Source organism: Herpailurus yagouaroundi, unplaced genomic scaffold (assembly GCF_014898765.1).
Source record: "Herpailurus yagouaroundi ecotype Mexico unplaced genomic scaffold, PumYag 28, whole genome shotgun sequence".
NCBI lineage: Eukaryota > Metazoa > Chordata > Mammalia > Carnivora > Felidae > Herpailurus > Herpailurus yagouaroundi.
In genome coordinates, this window is record NW_024412376.1 from 31293545 (window position 1) to 31316792 (window position 23248).

At 40.1% G+C, this 23248-nt stretch overlaps 1 protein-coding gene across 2 annotated transcripts in view; it reads right to left on the reverse strand.

Annotated features, from left to right (window-relative positions):
* FNIP2 (folliculin interacting protein 2) overlaps positions 1-23166 on the reverse strand; it is a 131361-nt gene extending 108195 nt beyond the window's left edge. For both annotated transcript variants that reach the window (XM_040471514.1, XM_040471501.1), the window contains exon 1: positions 22990-23166. In XM_040471514.1, the coding sequence (XP_040327448.1) occupies positions 22990-23102 (113 nt within the window). In that variant the 5' untranslated portion in view covers positions 23103-23166. The remainder of the gene's footprint in view (positions 1-22989) is intronic.
* Between the last annotated feature and the right edge of the window lie 82 nt (positions 23167-23248).

The following is a 23248-nucleotide window of genomic DNA, read 5'->3' on the forward strand; positions in this document are numbered from 1 at the left end:
TGTTTCTTCCTTCATCACACCCATTTTGGCTTTACTTACTTATCTTTCAAGCCCTACAATTCAGCTTTGATTTGATTCCCCACCTCATCATTCCCTCAAGGTGAAACAGCCCCCAAAACTCAGAATAAATTGCCCATTTACCTTTTCTACTCTAACATTGCACAGCTTCCATTGTACAATCAATTCTCATCATTCGCACTACTTATGTTCTATAAAGTCTCTGCAACAAGTGAATTAGAGAGTAATACACCATTGCTTTCAGGGGAAATACAGGGTTAAGTTCCTGGAGGTCTGTGGCCACAGTGTTTTCATCAATTGATTAATAGTTAATCTTGGAGTGTCTGGGTGGCTCAGTCAGTTGAGCATGTGACTCCTGATTTTGGCTCAGGGCATGATCCCAGGGTCATGGGATCGAGCCCACCGTCGGGCTGTGTACTTAGTGTGGAGCCTGCTTAAGATTCTCTCTCTCTCATTCTCTCTCTCTCTCTCTCTCTCTCTCTGCCCCTCTGCCCACTCAGGCACACACACTCACTGTCTAAAATAATTTTAAAAAGATACTTATGTAAATATATATACATATATGTATATAATATACATGTATTATTGCTTCATTAACATTGAAATCACAGCCAACAGCACTACAACTCATGCCTGAATGAAGCTTACGTAACATATATATGGTCTCTAGATGCACAATACATCACTGCCTTCCTGCCTTAGGAACACTAGACAGCACTTCAGCCCAATACTTTGGGGTCATTTTAAATGGCAAAATCACCAACAAAAAGCACAAAGATACAAAACAAAAACAAAATCCAACCAAACAAAAAACTCAACCTCAACACTAAATAGACTGAAAAAAGAAAAAACAAAAACAAAAACAAAAAACTGGTTTACAGTATGAGAGCTGATATAAGAAGGTTGTCCTGGGGCGCCTGGGTGGCTCAGTCAGTTAAGTGTCCGACTTCGGCTCAGGTCACGATCTCGCGGTTTTTGAGTTCGAACCCCGCATCAGGCTCTGTGCTGACAGCTCAGACCCTGGAGCCTGCTTCAGATTCTGTGTCTCCCTCTCTCTCTGTTCCTCCCCCACTCACGCTCAGTCTCGGTCTCTCAATAATAAATAAATATTAAAAAAAAAAAAAAAAAAAAAGGCTGTCCTGCCAGACCTGGGCTCAGAATATGCACATCAGGTGACTCCAATATTTGCTACTCTGTGGATGTCCCTGAATGACCATAAAAACATCACAAATATTGACTTTGGGGTTATAAACAAATTTTAATGAATAGGCGAACTTACAAAGCTAGAATCCATGAATAATGAAGATGGACTGTAGTTAGTACCTGATAGGGTTTTTGTGGTGATTTCCTCTGCTACACTGAAACCTCCCTGAGAGCAGATCATGTCTCAATCTTCCATTTGTTCCCAGAAATTAGCACAGTGCTTGGCATACAGAAGCCACTTACCCACACGCACCTTTGCGTCCTATGAGAAAAAGCTTTGCTTTTTCTAGTCTAGGGGAAAGACTAGATAGACCCTGGTCTCTGAGTCTCATTGTCTCTCACCTGCTCAGGGACACTGCCTCCACCACCTCTTACCTATCCCAGCCCTTAATAATGCACTCAAAATTATCAATTTATATAACCTTCACCCTTTATTCTATACAAGGCAGAGAAGGTGTGGGAAATGAAACACACATGGTCATTACTGATGGCATACATTGACAGTTGGGCAGGCATTACCCTCTAAGCCTGTGGAAAGCAATGACATTCCAAAAGAGAATTTCCTGCATTTAGACACTGGCCAGCTGTGACTAGTAACACTCCTACTATCACAAACATACCAACATGAAAACTTCTTAAAGGTTCTCAATGCAGAAACAAAAACAAAAATGAAACAAAAAATATCTAAAGCCTGGAGTATTTGTGAACACAAAAAGAAAGAATGAAGTTACAGAGCCATGTAGAAACAATACTGGAAAGACAACAAGAATAAAAAAATTATGAGCTCAAATATGAGAACAACATATATATTTAGCATTTAACTATATGGGAAGATAAAAACCTAAGAAAGTGCTAACGGGGGGGGGGGGGAGGACTGAAAAATCAAGGCATCTACCAAGCTTAGAGACTTTAGTCACTTAACAAGCATTAAGCACTTTTGTAAGGTCTCCTTGCCTCTACCTTGGTACCCTGTTAGGTCCTATTACACATTACAATGGAACAGGATGAAATAAACCCTCAGGAACTGAACTGCTCAGGGCAGGGATGTGTCTTACTCATTTCTGTATTCTACCAATTCATTATATCTGAAATATCAAAGATGTTCAATAGAAGTTTTTGAAGATTTATTGTATAGGGTCTACAAATCCATTCAATAACTTTAGAGTTCAGAGTACAAATCAGAAACATTATTATAAAGTGTGGTCAGAATACCTGGCTTTCCTACAAAAATCAAGTTAACCTATAATACAGCCATTATTCTAATAGATAAGTGAACTGTTCTTCATAACAATAATATCTTTAACATCTTAACCAAGGGAAAATGCCTTCCAAGTGGTAAGAGGCTGCTATTTTACACAGACACACCTAGATACATACACACACACACACACACACACACACACACACACACACCCCAATCCTGCTCTTAGGGGCTATGCGGGGAAGGAAGGATGGCAGGAGAGTGCTCAAAAACCAAGAGGATAAGGAGTAGTTGTTGTTGCAGGAAAGTATAGCTTTAAGAAGAATAATATGAAGTGGTGTAGACACCATGAATGCATCACAGTCCCCTCTTGGTCTGAGAAACAGACTAGTTCAATGAGGAAGCATCACTTCCTCATGTGGAGAAACACTGCTCTAATGTTTTCTGACTTTGCACAGAAATAAGGAACCGGGTGCCTGGGTGGCTCAGTCGGTTAAGCTTTCAAGTCTTGATTTTGACTCAGGTCATGATCCTGCAGTTTGTGAGTTTGAGCCCTGAATCAGGTTTCACACTGAAAGCACATGGAACCTGCTTGGGATTCTCTCTTTCTCTCTCTCTCTCTCTCTCTCTCTCTCTCTCTCTCTCTCTCTCCCTCCCTCCCTCCCTCCCCTGTGCTCGCTTGTGCTCGCTCTCTCTCAAAATAAATAAACATTAAGAAAGAAAGAAAGAAAGAAAGAAAGAAAGAAAGAAAGAAAGAAAGAAAGAAAGAAAGAAAGAAAGAGAGAACCAATGACAAGGGGTGACTGGAGATGGGGAAAGGTCTAGTAAGCCTGGGCAGAGGTTACAGTGCTCTCATCTCTTATTGGTAGAAGCACAGATAAATATACCTAATTAACTTCCCGGTTGGAGCCATAGTAGAAATGCTCTGAAATTTTTCATAAATTTCCCTGGATACCAATCAAGTCAAAGGTCACACTCAGTAGAAGACGGTATAACAACTGGTTCTTTACTTGCTTAGCTAACACAACTGAGCCATTCTATGAGCCTAGCACAGTACTTTGTTCTCACTACTTCATCTAATTGAGACTCTATTTCTGTTTTTAGATAGAAAAAGTGAGATAGAAAGTAATTTGTCCAAAATTGCACAGCTAGTAAGCAGAAGAGGTGGAGTTCAAACCTGACACATATATATACTACCATGCATCCTTCTTTGCTTTCTTTGGAAAGAATAAAAGGCTATACAATAAACTGTAAATACTATACATATATATATATACACACACACATTGGCTGCATATAGAAAGTGATTAGAACAGTGCCTGTACATAGTCTGTGCTCACTAAATTGTATTATTATCCTTATTCTATCATGGCAGATAAGACAAAGGAAGGCAAGAACAAACAAGAAATGGAACTTGTTTTTCAAATTACACTGTTGTGAAAGTCCAATTTGGAGTTAACCTTTGCTTTTTACTACTGTCCCTTGAAAATACAAAAGTTTACAGCAGTTAATTGTTAGTCTCATTCTCCAAGTACTCCAAATTTTTAATGGCATTAATCAAAAGAATCACAGCAGCATAGCAAACCCTTTCCTCCTTCTTCCTTTTCTCCTAACTCAGGCATGATTTTCACCTGGAACACCCCACCATCAGGGGATCTGCCATGACCATGCCAGATGACTACCACCCCTAGAGTAGAAAAAAATCTGTTACTTTCAGCCAGAAACTATTTTACTCTTACATAAGCTTTTCCTTTTACATTGTTTTTATTCTTGACTATAAAGACAGAGCTAGTAAGGAGGAAAAGTTAAGTGGCTACATTATGGCCATAGGCACACCTGATTGCCAACAAAAGCTGAATGCCGGGAAATCCTGTGATTTCCAGGGAGGCTGTAACAATTATTAGATTAAATCCAGATTGTGGTCAACATCAATCGGGTGTTCCTCATGAGTCTAGCCTGTTCTCTGTGGAACCCACTTTAACGTTTTTTAACGAACACAGCAACTTTTCAGGAGGCCTGTCCTTATATTCAGCCTCTTCTCTCACAGAATAAACTACACTAAAGCAATAATGTGTTACAACTCCAAAAGCTTCCACAATGAAGCCAAAGCTAAACTAGAAGATGATCGTTTCTATCACCTCCCTTGTCCTAAAATTACCCCCATCAAAAGTTCCAAATAAAAGCTTAAAACGTCTCCACTAAAGGAAAGGAAAGCTGAGGTCAAAGACGTTAAGCTTACAACATAAGGTGACACAGCCGTGCTTATTTATGTATTCAAACATTTCCCAAGTGCCTATATTAAGTGCCAGGAGCTGTATCCCAAAGCGAATAATACAAAGATGGCATGGTTGGGGCACCTGGGTGGCTCAGTTAAGCACCCAGCTCTTGACTTCGGGTCAGGTCATGATCTGACCGTTTGTGGGTTGAGGCTCCACGTTGGGCTCTGTGCTGATAGCTCGGAGCCTGCTTGGGATTCTCTGTCTCCCTCTCTCTGCCCCTCTCTCACTTGTGTGCCCTGCTTCTCTCTCTCTCTCTCTCTCTCTCTCTCTCTCTCTCTCTCTCTCTCTCAAAATAAATAAATAAATAAACTAAAAAAAAATAAAAACAAAGAAAAATAAAGATGGCATGGTCATCCCTCGCCCTAAATAGAGAGGGAGGGGCGTGCACAGGCAACCCCAGTGCAGCAGGTAGGGTGCAAAGTGCAATGATGAATATGAGAAAGAGCAGGAGGTACATATATCTAGGCCACTGGAGAGCCGGGCATTATCAGCACAGGCTTCCAGATATCAGCACATACTAAGTGCCAGGCATTGCTCTCACATCGCAAAAGCAAACCCATTTAAATCTCACAAACATGCCATGAGGTGGTTACTACTATTCCCAATGTACCAAAGAGCAGCACAGTACAGAGCTGTTCAGTAACTGATTCAAGATGTCACAGCTCTTAAGTGATGGTGTCAGGACTGGAAATGTGAAGTCTGGTTCCAAAGCCCACACCCACTCCTAACCACCACACTAGGTAGGAGTCAGTAGGTTAAGGTAGAATGGAGGAAGTGAGTTCCAGGCAAAGCCATCTTTATAAAGGGAAAGCTCAAAGCTTTTTGAGGAACTGAGACAAGTTCACTTTGACTGGTGTTAAGAAGTGTGAGGGGAAGAGCAAAGAGAAACGAGACAGGGCCAGCCATGTGAAGGAGCTTAAAGGTATCTTTAAGAGTTAAAGGTTACAGCTCTGAGCACCTCAATACCAAAATCTAATGAAAATAACACAAAGGTTCAGCACACAAAAGAACACAAGGGGTGCCTGGGTGGCTCAGTCAGCTGAGCATCCAACTTCGGCTCAGGTCATGATCTCCTGGTTCGCAAGTTCAAGCCCCACATTGGGCTTTGTGCCGACAGCGTGGAGCCCGCTACGGATTCTCTATCTCCCTCTCTTTCTGCTCCTCCTTCACTTGTGCTCACTTGCTCTCTCTCTTTTAAAAATAAACATTAAGAAAAAAAGAATGCCAAAAAAAAAAAAAGAATGCAGATTTATGATCATTAAAAATAAAAAAGATGCATTTTAGTTACAAATTCATAGCAGCTTTTATTAAAGTTCAAAACAAAGGAACTTGCCATACTCATAGGACTAAAAATTGGCTGAGAACCAATGCCTCAGGTCTGTGTTCCAGATCTGGCCATATCCATTCCGGCAACTATCTCTGTGACCTTGGCCAATATGCCTGTTTTCTATTCTATACAATACAATTGCTTTGGTAAATAAAACCCATGGAAATGTGAACTATTACAGTTAAGTCCATCTTATTAATTACCCTTTCTCTGAAATACTGGTCTTTAATACACAGCAGCACATTCAACCCATATACATCTCTCCCCACAATTTTTATAAAAGAAAATCATGGGGAATAGGTCTTATTTTTATTTGTTTTTAAGTTTATTTATTGAGAGAGAGAGCACATGCATGCGTGTTCCTGAGTGAGTGGGGGGAGGAACAAAGAGAGAGAGAAGGAGACAGACAGAATCCCAAGCAGGTTCCACACTGCCAGTGCAGAGCCCAATGTGGGGCTTGAACTCAACAAACCGTGAGATCATGACCTGAGCTGAAATCAAGAGTAGGACACTTAACCGACTGAGCCACCCAGGCGCCCCAAAAAATTGGTTTGCATCGCATGTAATTCCTAACTTCAGCCTCCTAATCCTACAGCATGGCTTGTTTCTGCTTTGAAACTATCACCACTACATTGCATGGGCTAAACAGATCTTCGTTGTCTTTGCCAAGGAAAAGAAATGATTCAATTAAAAGGACCTTTAGCTTATCCTACTCATGGGGGGCAGGGAATATTCCTAACTTTCTCAACAACATCTAAGTACAAGATCCTCCAACCCCTGATGCCCCCCTCCTAGACTACTGGGAGAGGACAGCAGCCACCTGGAGTCACAGGTGCTCCTGTCTCAGATACAGAATTCAAATCAAAGACCTGGGGATTAAGAGGAAACTCGGGGCCTTAAAAAGCAATACTCAGAAAATAATCTCTCCCCCTGGTGTTTTCTGTCCCTATCCCACTAAGAAATTACCTCATCCAAGCAAATTAAAGTGGCAAATTAAAGGCACAGCATCAATGAAGAAGAAATCACAAAGAATAATATGGAGAAGGAACCTCCCGGAGATCAGATTGCAATACCTTTGATTCTGGTTAATCTGTCACTACATTTTTAGGAACCAGGGAGCAAGAAATCTCACAGAATAAAGGTTGCAGAGAGTCGACTATCAGAACCTCTCCTCTTCCCTAACTGAAGTGCAGTCTTTGGAAAATAAAAACCGCTGTCAACTCTTATTACCATTTGAGAATAGGCGTGATTTATGGGTGAAATAAATACTTTCAAGCCCTGGTTGGCCCACTTATTTCAAAACTGATACCCATAAAATTCAAATGGGAGAAATGAACTTCTGATAACCCAGTGAAGTTGTAATAGTATATGATTTATGCACTAGTAAACTTAGGTTTGGGGTTTGTTTGTTTTTTTAACCACGTCCATGAGAAACCAAAATAAGCATTCCTTTATTCATTTGAATCTCATTTGCCATTAACATTTTCATGATGTTAACTTCATTAGTAGACAGGTATTTGGCCACTTGTTTTTATGAGGATAAAACAGTGTGAAGCTAGTGGGATATTTATCTTAGACAGAGAACTGGATTAGGACCAGAAAACAAAAGTAGGAATAAACAAACATTTCTCTGGAAGGAGAAGTATAAACAGAGTGGTCTTTCTGTGATGGGTGTGAATACTGAACTGAACATTTTTGTAACTGATAGGAGTTACCGAGTGGCCAGGGATAGGGCCATACTTATAAATGGCACTATACATTTTCACCAGGAAAATGCCCAACTAAAGGGAACACACAGCAGATCTTTCAGGGTCCTTTGAACAAACAGATAAGTAAATGCCAAATGAATTTTGGTTTGGGCAAAAGTTTGGTCAGTTTAGGTAAAGATGGTGTTCAAGCTATTCTTATGATAGACCAAATCTCTAAAAAAAGGATATCCTTACTAGAATATGTCATACATTTCTTGGCAGTGAACCTCAGAAATCTAAAGTGAAACTTGTATAGAAAAAAATAAAATGATCTATAGAGAAGTCTCAGGTTAAAAAAAATTACATCACCTGGCAGCTGAAAAGTAATTACAAAAAGGGGGTAAACAAAATAAATGGGATAAACACACTTGCTGGTTAATTCTGAAATACAAGCACTAAGAGATATTCTTAAAGCTTCAAGAGGAAAATTTATACAAAAATTTTAAAAGGAATTCTAGATAACAACTAATAAATGTATATTTCTCTAACTAGAGGTACTGGCTGAAAATAAACAGGTTTAAATAAGTATATTTAAATACTTACTGAGCTCCTATTAATGGACTCAGTGCTATGCTATGCACTGCAGGAACATACATACATATAATGTTCCGTGCACTTAAGGTATAATCTGGTAGTGCTTAGACAATTAAAAAACAAAACAAAAAACCAGCTAGTAGAATGCGGTAAGTGCCATAAAAAAAAAAAAAAAAAAAAACAACAACAAACTTGAAGTTTAAGAGTTCAGAGGGCACACCTGTTTGAGGCAGTCACAAAGACAATCCCAGAGGTGGCATCTGAACGAAGTTTGAAAGAGCAAATAGAATTGTGACAAAAGTAATCTTGGGGAAGTGAATAGAAAAAGAAAAGTCTTAAGAACAAAATATGGGTTTCCTGGGCCCCCTGGCAAATACTGGCTTAGCATCTGCCCTAATAACTACTGCCTCAAGAACAGCACTATTTGTGGAGTATCCAACTGCACCTCAAATTCAGCATGTGCTTGGGGGGTGGGAGGGAGGGGAGGGTGGGTGATGGGTATTGAGGAGGGCACCTGTTGGGACGAGCACTGGGTGTTGCACGGAAACCAATTTGACAATAAACTTCATATACTGAAAAAAAAAATTCAGCATGTGCAAATCAAACGTATATACTCTCTTTTTAGAAGTAATTTCTCCTTACAGCTGTCCTATTGCCATTCTTCCAGGTTACTCAAGCTCAAAACCTTGAAGTTATTTTATATATTACTACTTTTTTTTTTTTTTTTTTTTTTTTTAGTAAGCTCTACACCCAACACAGGGCTCGAATATACAACCCCAAGATCACGGGTCGCGTGCTCTTCCGAATGAGCCAGCCAGGCGCCACAATATTACTACTTTTTAAAAATTATTTATTCTCTTCGTTTACAATTCACTCTCCCTCACTTTCATATCCCATTCAGTTTTTCCTCTAAAATATGCCTCATATACATTCCTCCCTGCATACCAGTTAGGTCCTCAAAGAAACTACATTCAGAGAAAGCAATGGAAGACATATAAGCCCTTAATTACTTGCTAAGCTTTGATGCCAAATCTCACCCTTAAATCCTAATAAGCTGGGCTGGGCCAGACTCTGGAACTGGATGGGACCAGATGGAGAATTCTGGCTATCAGGATTTTAGGCCACCCAGAGCCTAAACCAATGCAGGTCAAATGAGCTTCTCCTCTGCCCCCAAAAGGTCACCCAGGAACTAATCTGATGGTGAAGAAAAACCCTCACTGGGAATTCCAGCCAGCAAGGAAAAGAAAAGAAAGAAAAAAAGAAGAGAAATATAAAAACTCCTTGCTGCACTTCTTAGGGCAGAGTTGGCCAAGGCCCCATATCCCAAATATTTCTAGGATGGGAAGAAAAGGGGAGTCTTCTAAACAAAAAGGTGATAACTGATAGATGAATAATACTTTAGGATTTATGAAGGAGAAGAGAGACCCTGTTATTTTCTCCTTGAGGATTACTGTGTCCCTCCTCCACTAAAAGTATCTCTAAGGTACTTGTGACCTAGTGCCTTACACATAAAGGTTTCTAAAATAAAAGGAAGGAGAACAGGTCTGACATCATGGCAATATTTTAATCCAAGGTAAATTACCTACTTACTATGGTCTGCTGATTGGACCACAACAATTCTGGCAATCAGGATGCCTGGGTGGCTCAGTTGGTTAAGCATCCAACTTCGGCTCAGGTTCTCAGTTCATGGGTTCGAGCCCCATGTTGGGCTCTGTGCTGACAGCTCAGAGTCTGGAGCCTGAAGCCTGCTTAGGATCCTGTCTCCCTCTTCTCTCTGCCCCTCCCCCACTCATGCTCTGTCTGTCTCTCTCAAAAGTAAACATTAAAAAAACAATTCTGACAATCAAGTGCCAATTATGACACAATTCTGAAAAGAATCTTCCTCTTAAACAGCTACTTCACATGCTAGTAGGTCAAGGCAAGCTGAAGAGAACTCACATAGCTACTGCTGCGTTCAACACAATATTGACTTTAACGGTCCAAGCTGTAAAACTCAATACTCGGAATAATCCAAAGGGCAGTACAGCACGGTAATCAGGTGTAAGATCAAAGTCCAACACACCTGGACTTGAAGGAGGGAAGACTGGAAGAAGGAAGACGCAATGACGAACAAATTATGAAGTGCTGAGTTTGCGCCTACTGGAACTAGGCTGCTTTTTAATAGCTTTGTTTGGAACGAGCAGAGGTTGCACACTTCTCTTGGCACATTATCTAAACTAGTACTGCATGAAATTATTAGGGGCAGTACTCAGCACTTCAGTAAGATTACTGGGCAATTAAAAGTTTTTCCTTTTTCTTGTTTCCTCATTTCCCCATTCCCAGCACCCCCCTTTCCATTTGTAAAAAATGTGACTTATCATGAGTAACTGAGCTAGTCTTCAAACACACACTCCTCTCCTGGGTGTAAATCTGGAATTTTAGGACACAGCCAAAACTGGTTTTTAACCAATGACTGGAAAGTTAATCAACACAAGAAGCAGAACTATCAGGAAACTACTTAAAAGAAAAAAAGAGGTCCTGAGATACAAAAAGAGATATCTGGGGCTGGAGAGAGAGATGAACAAGCTGAGCACAGAGGATTTTTAGGGCAGTGAAAATATTCTGTGTGACATTATAAGGACGGATACATGCCATTATGCACTTGTCCAAACTCACAGAAGCTAAAATACCAACAGTGAACCCTAAAGTGAACTACAGACTTTGGGTAATGGGTCAGTGTAGGTTCATTCTTGGCAACAAATGTACCACACCAATGACAATAATGAAGGAGGCTATGCGTGTGTGAGAGCAGGGGCTGCATGGGAAAATCTCTGTACCTACCCCTCAATTTTATTTAAATCTAAAACTGCTCTAAACCACTAAAGTTTTATTAAAACAAAAAAACAAAAAGCAAAACCCAGATAACTATATCTGATAGGATTACCAAGCATGGGTTCTGTCACAGGCTGGGAAGAAAGTCATAAAAGGTGGGAGCATGATGTTACTGGCTTGTGTTAAGGCTTTTCCCTTTGGAGATGAGAGGTCTGGGATTGGGGGAGAGCGGGAAGACTAAGAAATACAGATACGTTCTGCTTGCTGATATCATACACAGTAAAACTGCACTAACTTGGAGCCCAGCACCAAAAGTTAGGTTAAGGTCCCTGTGCTGAGCAACACGCTTCACCAATCCATTACTCAAAATTGTAGTGGCTCCCCAAATGCCTTCAAAGAAGAAACTCCACTTTTTGATGACGACAAGCTACCTGCTATCTCCCTACAGTCTGGAGATGCTCAAGAGATGGGATTAATACAGGGAAGTAGCTAGAGAAACTGGGGGGAGAGACATTATGTTTAAGTCTCTTGAGAGTTACGAGAGCTGCCATTTATCGAATGCCTGATAGGTACCAAGCACTGTGTAACACAACTGACATATATTTAGTCCTCATAACAACCTTACATGAAAAGCGATTTTACATCCATTTTACAGTTGAAAAAATTTCAAGAGAGGATGATGTGGCATACCTCGTAAGTGGGGGAGCCAGGTTTGAACACAAGAAATGCAAACCCATAACAAAGTCCCTACACTTTCTATTAACCTTCAAGGTATAGATTGAAGACCCCTCATCGTCTCTTTGGGATACTTAAATTTACACTGAAAATTAATAATGCTTTCAAGGCCCTGCACAATCTGGTCCCAATGGATCTTGCCTCACTGGAGCATTCTTATTTCAAAAAAAAAAAAACCAAAAAAACAAAAAAACACACAAAAAAACAAACAGCTCATTCATTAATCCAGAAACACTTCTAAGATAAATCATCTTCCTCCTCTTCATCTCTCGAAAACTGTTTTCCCATCAGATTTTATCTCCTCTGTAAAGCCTCCCCTAACCAGCTCAAATTAAAGAGCCCTTACTGTTTGCTTTCATCTTAATCTGACACTGGATATTTGGCCCAGGAGTCCACTGCTTCTCATATTATCACTTAGCTTTTTACACTTAATATCTATTACTTGGCACAATTAAAATGGGAAGCCCCCCCTGGGGCCCCTGGGTGGCTTAGTTGATTAAACGTTTGACTTCAGCTCAGAATCTGGATCTGAGAGAGCAGTTTGGGCATTTACATCTTTCTAGATGACTTTAATGTCCAGCCAGATTTAAGAACCACAGGGTTTGGGGTGCCTGGGTGGCTCAGTCAGTGGAGTCTCTGCCTCTTGGTTCAGGCTCATGTCATTATCTCACAGTCCGTGAGTTCGAGCCCCACAGCTCTGTGCTGACAGTGCAGAACCTGCTAGGGATTCTCTCTCTGCTTCTTTCTCTGCCCCTCCCCTGCTCATTCTCTCTGTCTCTCAAAACAAATAAACTTAAAAAAAACAGAACCGTGGGGACTAACTAAAGTACTGATACATGCATTTATTCAATGGAATAGTAGGTAACTTATCAGCAAAACGCAGAACAGTATACAGGCAACTACCATTTTGCATGAACGAAAAGAGTATTTTTTTTCTTATATTTGCATTGAATATTTCTGAAAGGATATAAAAGAAACTGTTACAATAATGGTAGCCTCTGGAAAGAGTGATCAGTGTGTGAAGTGAGAGGTTTATATTTCAATGTATATCATTTTATATTGCCTCATTTTTCTTCATCAGGTGCATTTAAAATTCATAATCTTGAACAAAGTCAAATCATAATTTATAGACAATTTTCAGGAACACACGGCACTAAGAAATGTATCGAATCCCACAGCGGGGGGCAGGCAGCAATATTCACGGGGTTTCTGTGGAGACCCTCACACTGAGAAAGAACCAAGAGGCTACCAGGGGTCCTTCTTCACCCTTTGGGCAGAGACAGTAGTTCCTGCTCTTCTACCTCCTTCTGCCCTAGCAACTAACTTATTCAGTGTACCATTCTAAAGCAAATAGTCATTGCCTGTTATGCTTGGGAAAAGTGTTTACTCATAGCTCACTTCCTCACACAGCATAGGTCATCTTTATACAACAGTCTGGGTTAAGAGCTTCTTAAAGAACATGTCAGATTTCTAACCCATTTTTAAGTTAGTTTCTCAAATGGAAAGCAGAAATAATTCCACCTTTTCTTTAAAGTACTTACTTCATGGAACATGCACACAGTTCCTGTAGGGTTCAAAATACCAATATTGTTTTTATAATTAAGTGTGCTATATCATAAACATGAAAAAAACAATTGAGTGAAGTTCATCATATAATGTATTACAGTTCTACCAAACCACACAAGAACTCAAATAAATCAAATAAATCAATCAAGAATTCAAGAATTCAAATAATTCAAAAGTATAGAACAGAGTTTTACATTTTATCAACACGGCTAATAATTTGAGAGGTTCATAATACATAATACTTTTCCAATAGTTTACTTTCAACAGCTACGAGATTTTATAACTGGGTCTCAGACATATTACTTAGGTGTCTTTTTAGTTTAGTTGGGTGTGTGTGTGTGTGTGTGTGTGTGTGTGTGTGTGTGTGTGTGTTTGCTGTTTTTTTGTTTCTTGAAAAGACAGTTCCCTTTAGAATATTTATCCTATGATTTTGATACCAGAAAATTTTTCATATAATTACTGGGAAGAAAGAAATTGAGTTGTATAAAATAAGATTCCTTTAAGCAATGCCACAATGCATGCCAGAAACATAAAGAAAGAAGTTCCCTACAAAAAAAGCACTATTATTTCAAGAGATCCGATTCTGGAATACCAGAGAATCTTTAAGGATTGTCAGTTTTCAAAACTCTTAAATACATTCATTCATTCAACAGCTATTTATTAAATGCAACCATTTAGCACTACATTAAGCACTACAGACACAATGACAGGACTAGGATTTAGAAGAACTCCCATATCAGTGCTCTAACCATAGCATGTACACTTCCTTGTTTCATTCAATTACTTCAAATATATGCTTTAAAGTGGGAAATTTAGGGAAACCTGAGTGGCCCAGTCAGTTAAGCATCTGACTCTTGGTTTCGGCTCAGGTCATGATCTCATGGTTCAGGAGTTCGAGCCCCACATCAGGCTCTGTGCTGATGAGGAGTCTCTCTCTCCCTCTTGCTCTCGCTGTCTCACTCTCAAAACAAGTAAACTTTAAAAAATCACAAATAAATAAAGTGGGAAATTTACAGGATCTTATTACTATTTCTCCATCATATTTTATAAAAGACTTGGGTAAATAAGGACAATTAAGAGGTAACTGATAACACACAATTTTTTTTTCTACAACCCTAATGGTTTCAAATGTAAGAAAAAAGAAAATGTCCAATCTTCAGGATACACCAGGGAGAGAGAGTTGGCAGTATGAAGTATTTATAAGGTGTTAAAAGGCAGAAGAGATTACACTGGTGATTTTGTTGCCTCTTCCTAACACATCTTAAATCAACACCTGTTTCATCTCTCCAGGAACGTGCAGGTTAACATCTAACTTGTCTTCAACTTGTGAAGAAACAGAGTTGCCATGACAACTGAATGAAAAGTTTAGTTAGCATAATTTATCCAATGAAATGCAAAAATCCACTTGATGCCATTTAACTGATACATGTGTACTTGTAAGCAAATTCTTTTTTTCTGTTTGTCAAACTGTTAGATTAAATGTTAATCTATTCTCTGGAAAGTTTCAGGGACAAAACATTAAATACACACACACACACATACTTTTTTGTTAGAGTAGGCCACCAATAAATAAAATTCAACGGTAACTGACCATTAAATCTTAGCAGTACTGCACTTAGAATTACATTCAGTATTACAGGGTCTCAAGTACCCTAAATCAAGGAAAGGCAGACACTTGTAAGTTTATTTCTTGCTATGTTGTCAAGTAAATTCATGTACCTGTTCAATTTCTACTTATGTCTATTATACAAGGTAACCCAGGGTGTATTCAAATACATGGACTATCAATTTTCTTAGAAAAAAATATTTCCATCATAAACACACAGAGTTTAAGCTGTTCACATGTGCTACATAATCATTAACTTCCAACGTGCAACTAACCTTGCTGGAAACTAGACTGAAGTCCCCACCAGATATGTAGGTTCTCAATCTGTCCCCCTCAGCTTTCTGGAGATAAATTTCTACTGCACCCACGCATACTTTCACTTAGGGACCTTGCATGAATTGGTTGTCATTTTCAATTAGACATCAGTGAATAATCAAACACCAGTGATCACTTATTTAAAGATGTATTCTAGGGGCGCCTGGGTGGCTCAGTCGGTTGAGTGTCTGACTTCGGCTCAGGTCATGATTTCACGGCTCGTGAGTTCGAGCCCCATGTCAGGCTCTGTGTTGACAGCTCAGAGCCTGGAGTCTGCTTTGGATTCTGTGTCCCTCTCTCTCTCTCTGCCCCTCCCTCGCTCATGCTCTGTCTCTCTGTCTCTCTCTCTCAAGAATAAGTAAAATATTAAAAAAAAAAAAAACATTAAAAAAAATAAAGATGTATTCTAGCAAGTACAGAAAAGTCCTCATTTATGACTTAAAAAAGTCAGGTGTGGTGATAAGGTCAGCTTTATTAAGCAGTATACATATCTCTTTACAACACTATGCTGGGCACAAATTCTAGAGTACAAGCAAGAATACGGGGACAAATAACTAGAAAACTATTCTAAATATATATAAATGAAAGGCATACAGTTAAGGAGAAAGCAATATGGTAATCAGGGATCCAGATTATCCATGCTAATATCAAAATCTTAGGTAACAGAAAGAACACTCTGCTATACAACACTTACCCACAACGTTACAGTATTAATGAATGCATTTACTGCATTTAATATATTGCATTATTTTGGCACAAACAGAAAATGAAATAAGAAAAAAAAATATGTAGCATGGTGTGTGAGAAGGCACATTGTCCTTTTCAGAAGTCCATTATAAAGGCAGCTGGACAGATTCTGGCTAAACACAAGTGGGATGCCAGCCCATCTCCTTCCATCCCCATCCCACCCTCCCATTCAAGCACTGGTTACAAAAGTGCCTGTGTGGCCCTGAGAAGTGAGTCATGGATGTTCCATTTACAGACGGGGTGGAGTGGAGGGAAATCACTATTACATGCCCAGTTAGCTGGAAAAGTCCATCCTGTTTTTCCTCTTTTACATAATAATCATTTTTCACAAACCTGAGATAAAGAATACTTGGTAAGTAGGAACTCACCAAATATTTCAGCAAAAGGGAAAGACATACTACTTTTACAGCCAAGGACATGACCTCATAGTGCAGTCCTAACAATTCACACTAGGCAAGGGACTCGTACAATCAGGATAAAACATTTGTTCCTTTTCGCCCACACCAAGAAAAACAGTGGCTGGAGAAATCAGCATAGTGCCAGTTTCCAAATCAGATTCACCCACCAGGAGTTCACACAGACAGCCAAAGCATTTCATGAGCGCAAAGACAATCTTTTACAACTTCCTTTGCCAAGGAAACAAAACAGCAAAGTGGCTTCCTTACACTGACCTCACAAGTAAGCCATGAGAAACACAACCTTAAGCCACAATGACAAAAATCAACGCTCTCTTTAGATCTATATGCATTACAACACCACATACCTGGCCCATCTTTCAATACCACATACTAAGCCAAATGACAATGTGTAACATGACCAATTCACATTTCAGAACTTAAAATTATATTACATATCTTAGCTTTAAAGATATCTGATCCCAGCCCCTTAACTTCTCCAAGTTCTCCCACATCTAGAAGGTTGTGACACTTTTTTCTAAACACATTTCAAATAAATCTTAATTAGAGCTCTCTCTCAGTCACCAACTGAAGACCTGTAGGCAGCTCCTAACCTCCATTCTGATGAAGATTACAGTGGGCTCTGAAGTGTGGGGGAAGCAGTGACCCTGCCCAACTAGTAAAAATTTTGCACATGTATACTGCCTACAGTTATCAATACCAACAATTAAATTGGCCTCCTGAGGCTTGTAATGGACTGAGGTTTTAAGCACATTAAAATTCACTGCATTTTACTTTTAATAACAGGAACTACCAGTTATTTTAATGAAGAGGAAAACTTCTACAAAGAGTTTTTATTCAAATCAGGCTTCTCCACAAATATTATCCTTACCCTCCCCACACACCTCCACCTCACAGTGTAAAAATAGTCAAAGGCATTCAACATTTAAAATAATTGAAACCACAAAAGCCACACAAATTCATCAGAGCAAAATCCAACAAAAAAATCTTACACAAAAGAGTAAAGTTAAATTTTCAGCCACCCCTTTTGGCAGCCACCGGCTGGTGTGCAGGGCTGCTCTCTTCCGTACATGCAGCATCAATCACATTCCTATTTTTAAAAACTATCCCTGTAAGTTTGTATCTTGCTTTTGCTTTTTATACTGAGAACTCCTTTCTGTGTGTGTATACATATACGTATATGTGTGCACATATATGTGTACACACACATGCATGCACACACACACGCACACACACACACACACACACAAAACAATGATTTGGCTGCTGCAGAGTATCATCCATTGTGCAACGGTATCATTCTGCCTAACAATATTCCCCCTTCAGCTAAATAAGATTTTTTTCTTGATAAGAAAAATAGCATATAATTCTGAAAAACAAATACACCATACTCCTAAAAATATTCCTGAACTCTCAGTCACCTCTATCCAGGTCTGAGTTACAGCCTGCTGTGTGTCTTTAACACTCCTCTGAAAACTTGGGTTTCTATGTCACCACTAACAATGTCAAGGTAAAAAAAATTTAAAAAAAAAGTAAATAAAAACATGTCACTTCAGTTCTATCTCAAGTCTCTGAAAAATGGTTTAATTTTAATAAAAGCCTGAATGTGAATAATACTCAACTCCATGACTTAAAAGGCTCCTTGGTAATACTTAAAATCAGTTTGCACATTTGATTATTTTGAAAAAGATTTTCAAACTCATCATATTACCTCCGTACCACCTATGTAATCCTATGACATAGGACTGGTGCTGTTACTTTACAAATGATAAAACTGAGAACCACAGAAATGAAGAGACTTGTTCAGGCCCATGTCGACATGGTGACTGAGGCAAGACTAAATCAATGATCTCCTCAATTTGTCTTCCAAGTGCTTTTAACAGAGCCCACTGCATTACCTGGAACAGTCCTTTCTTTACCTCTGCCAAAAATCTCTAATAACCCCCAACGGTGTACGGCATGTTTCAGGACAAGGAGATAGGATGTAAAGAGTATGCCAATAAATCCAAAACAGCAGGCAAGGAAACTTCCAGGAAGACTTTTAGAAAGTAGAAAAAAAAGAAATCAAAAGTGCTATTTGTCCCATGTGTGTCACATATCTTAGGTTATAGGCATTAAAAATGAGTGCAGTGGAACTACACTGAGTTTTCTCCAGAATATTCTCCCTACTTCAGAAAAATCTCATTAGAAATGCATATATCCTGGGAGCTGGCAGTGGGGGGGGAGGAAGTCCTTCTGTGTAATTTCCCTCTGTCCAAGAGAAGACTAATTTATACTCCTACCCTCAGTCACACAAAACATGAGAACAGTGAGTTCTTAATGCCTTACTTAACGTAAAGATTTACTCTTTATCAGTGTTTCAATGATCTTCTTGTTATAGTGTCCAATGTGTACTTTGCTGTTTATTTATCTTGGCAAATAATCTGTGTCCTGTGTCATGAGTGTCCTACCTTGATTTGTACAGGTGGAGCCAAAGCCACAAGCACATGGGCATCAGATGTTATTTGATAATAATGATAAGTGGATTAAATTATACTTATACTAACCCTGTAACAGATTACTTAAATTTGTTCTAACAGAACAACATGGATTAGTACTAACTAGGCCATTTGGCCTTAGATATTCAGGACTGGAGGGGAGAAAAAATGGAGTCTACTTCTAGCATTTTATAGCTAGCTACCAAACAGCTGAAATGCCTCCACTCATTCCTCATGTCCCAGGTGATATATAAGCTTACTCACTTCATCTAACGGGTTCAAAATAAAATATTTGACAACCTATGAGCTTTTCACCTCTCTGTTGCATATATATTTTAGGTGAAGACTGGTCTACTAATTTAACAGAGACATTGAAAAAAAAAAAAAAACCACAAACTTTAAAATAAAACCTCAAACCTGAACCAGATATGCAAGTCAATGGGCATACAGGCATACCTTGGCTTTTAAAGTTTCCTATATGAACATGCTGATCTCAAATCCAAGGTGACCAGGAACCCAATTTTATTCCTGACTTGAACCTCTAGACACATCACCTCTTTTTGTTCTACTTTAACTTTCTAGAACAAAGAGTTGTTCAAATAAATATTTATGTACCAACTAATTCAAAGTGAAAGCTTTCTGAAGACCAGCAAATAGAGGATACTCTCAAATTTCAAGACCATAATGGAACTTTATAACTTTAAATAGAGCTTACACTTCACAGATACCATAATCATATATTGTTCCTAACTACTTCTCCCAAACATGGAAATTCAATCTCTTTTGATTTCTTTTGTTTTCCTAGAAGTCTCTTTCCTCAAAGCTATGAAAGGGCTTTTGTTGAGATCCCAAATAAAATACATTTAAGAAGGAACCTTGACTGTGATGATTCCCTTTTTAGATGGAATGCCAGAAAACATGAAGATCTGAAAACGACCTATGATATTAGCTACTTAGATTGGACAGAAAATTTCCTCTTTCATCAACTATAGTGAGTGAAAACCAGGGGGTGAGAGAACAGTAAGAAACCCAGGGAAGTGACTAGGAGGTGCACAAGAGTAAACAGAGTAACATGAAGGGCAAACTTGACAAAAGGCAGAACTTCAGAGAATTGGAGAAAAGTTTAAAATAACTAGTGAAAGTCCATGACAGAAAGAGAAAAGATATAAAAAGGCTTCCACTGGGGCGCCTGGGTGGCTCAGTTGGTTAAGCTTCCGATTTCAGCTCAGGTCATGATCTCTCGGTTCACGAGTTTGAGTCCTTGTCGGCCTCTGTGCTGACAGCTCAGCGCCTGGAGCCTGCTTCGGATTCCGTGTCTCCCTCTCTCTCTGCCCCTCCCCTGCTCACGCTCTCTCTCTTTCTCAAAAATTAAAATTAAAATTAAAAAAAAGGCTTCCACAAACTCTAAAACGAACAACAAATTAATTAATAAATACAGTTGGATCTTAATTTTACTTAGGCTTTTCTCCAAAATATGTAATAAAAGCTACAAAACTGCTCAAAAAGTCTACCCGATTCCTCAGCAGAATTTCATCCTCAAGATTTACAAGTTACATACTGTATTTAAATGCCCTGAAAAATAAATTCATGTTAGGAATACTAGATTTTTAACCTGAGGCTTTTAGCTTAACTTCTCAAAATCTATTCATATATAAAGTGGATTTCTAAGGGCAGCTAATCCCCTGTATAAGGAAGGCACCCACTTCCCCAAAAAGCACATGCCAGCTCCTATTTCATAAAATGTGAATAAAATGAAGCACAAGGCAAGAAAAGGAAATTTTCTAGGAGACTTTTCTCAGGAGGGTTATACTACAGGAAATTTTCTAGGAGACTTTTCCCAGGAGGGCTATACTGCATCTCAGAGTTACACTAGGTGGAGAGAGCAGGAGGAAAGACTTGCTTGGGTGTCCTTTGTTGATCTGATGTGCGCTGGTTGATTTGTCCCCACCTTCCTGAGTCTGTACAGACATCTGCTAGTTCACTTCTTTTTCCATGATGACCCCTGGCAGGGACACTGCTAAAGAGCCTCATCAAGTGAAACGTTCAGCTGAGAGCTCCAATTCTCCCTACCTATCTCAAAACTCTACTTCAAAAACTTGTAGAAAATCCTAACGAGGTCAAGAAAAAAAAAAAGTCTTTGGCATACTTTTGTGTTCTTCATTATATACCAATGGGACATCAGAACACTATACTGAAAATGTTCCCACAAAGTGGGAATCAATTTCCCTAATATGGCCAGGCCCTAAATATAGCCACAATTTTTTTGTTCAAAATACACTCAATTAAACTTGTGGCTGGAGGAAATGGCGGTGGGCAACTGGGCAGAGAGCACAGGAAACAGTGACAGTGTAACCCCACTATCTCCACCAACATTAAAATGGCTTTAAATGTCCTTGACAAGGGCTGCCAAAGTAAAGACACTGGTAACACACATGCCCTTTTCTCTCCGGGCTTTGTTCCCTTAGTCGAGTCTGGGTTACTTGCAGGGAAGAGAAGAAATTCCATACCCTGGGTCTGAAGTAATTCTACCATTCTGAGAAGGGACACAACATCAGTAGTAGTCAATGTGGTGAACGGAATGGGATTCCCTACTCAAATTATAAGGATTCAGTCGGCCTAAAGGAAACAGGAGAATTTAACTAGGGTAGTTTAAAGTCCTCACGATTTACCTTCCAAATAACACCACACCCACACACACTTCACGAACACAAAATACTGGTATGTAATACTCACAAAACTGCAGCGAGGAGCTATGTTTTTAAATGAACGGAATTCAAGAAAAGCAAACTCTAGAATACAAAACCTAATCCAAAATTTACTCGGAAGTTTCACTTCAAACTCTTAAAAGGTCTATTAATACTGGTTCTGAACTTGTTTAATAATAAACTGCTTCTGCAAGACATTCTGGCCAAAAAGCGGTAGCAGCGTGTCACCATTGAAGTGGATACTCGATTTAAAAATTTGCTGGATAAAACTGGTATAGGTACATGAATAAACTTCCCAACATAAGTGTGCTGAAAGGCAACACCGGGCATTTTAAGTCATCTTCTAAAAGTTAGCTCTCGAACGCAGAATTAACGCAGACATTTTAAAAAGTGGATTCTGGGGTCAAACTGCTTGGGTCAAAATGCAGGCTCTGCCGCTGTACTGTGGCGAATCCCGGACACGCTGCTGAAGTTCTCCCGACTTTAAGTCTCCTCATCTGTAAAATGGGAGTTAAAATAGCACCTACCTCACAGGGTTGTTAAAAAAAATAAATAAATGAAAGAAATCACCATAAAGCATTTAAGATGGTAAGCGCTCAATAAATACTGTCAATTCTTAGTCAAAGGTGTGTGTTCACAAGGTCGGATCTATTAAATACGTGCATCAGCATTGTTAAATGAAAACCTCAGCCATTTCATAAAAGCATTTTACTCCCTCTTTCCATACATCAGGCGGCATCAACCTTCGAAAAGATGTGCAAATTACACACTTTCATTCATCCGTTTGAGAGCTTGTCACACACAACAAGAAGGAAGGAAGATGTCTTTTTCGTGACTGTTGCTCCTTCATAACTTCAAAATACTGTCACGTACACAATGGGTTGGAGCTGCCCTCAAAATGACAGCACACAGCTTTGCAGCGCCCGCAGAGGCGTCCAGGCGGCTCTGCCGGGAAGGGGTTCACCCCAATTCAGGGCGAATCTCCCGTCTGCACAGCCAAGCAAGCGCACGCCTGAGAATCCCAAGGAACACAAGAGAACTCTCTGCAAGGAGGAAGGGACCCTGAGTAGCGGGGAAAGAGGGAGGGAGGAAGCGGAGGAAGGGAGGAAAGGACCCTCCCGGTCACAGAGGTTTCGGAGCCACACTCGGATCAGGCGCGTCCACGATGACAAGCCCGGGACCCGGTGCCGGCGCTGGGCTGCGACGTCCCGGGCGGCCCACTCCCTTCTCCTTCCCTCCCCCGGCGGGTACCGAAGCCAACTCCGGTCCCGCTCCAGCCTCGCCGCGCGGCGCCCCCTCACCTAAACGCGGGTCCTTCCTTGGGAGCCCTGCCCTGGGCAGACGCCGACGCCGAGCTGCCGCCGCTGCCGCTGCCCTTTTTGTTAAAGAGCTTCTGGAGCAGGGTCGGGGCCATGATGCTGCCGCCGCCGCTGCAGCTCCGGCCGTGGCGCTCGGGGGGCCGGCAGCTCAGCGCGCAGCCGGGGGCGGCGGCCGCAGCAGCGCCCCGACCCAGCACCAAAACCTCTTTAACAAAAAGGCCACCGGCAGCGGCGGCAGCTC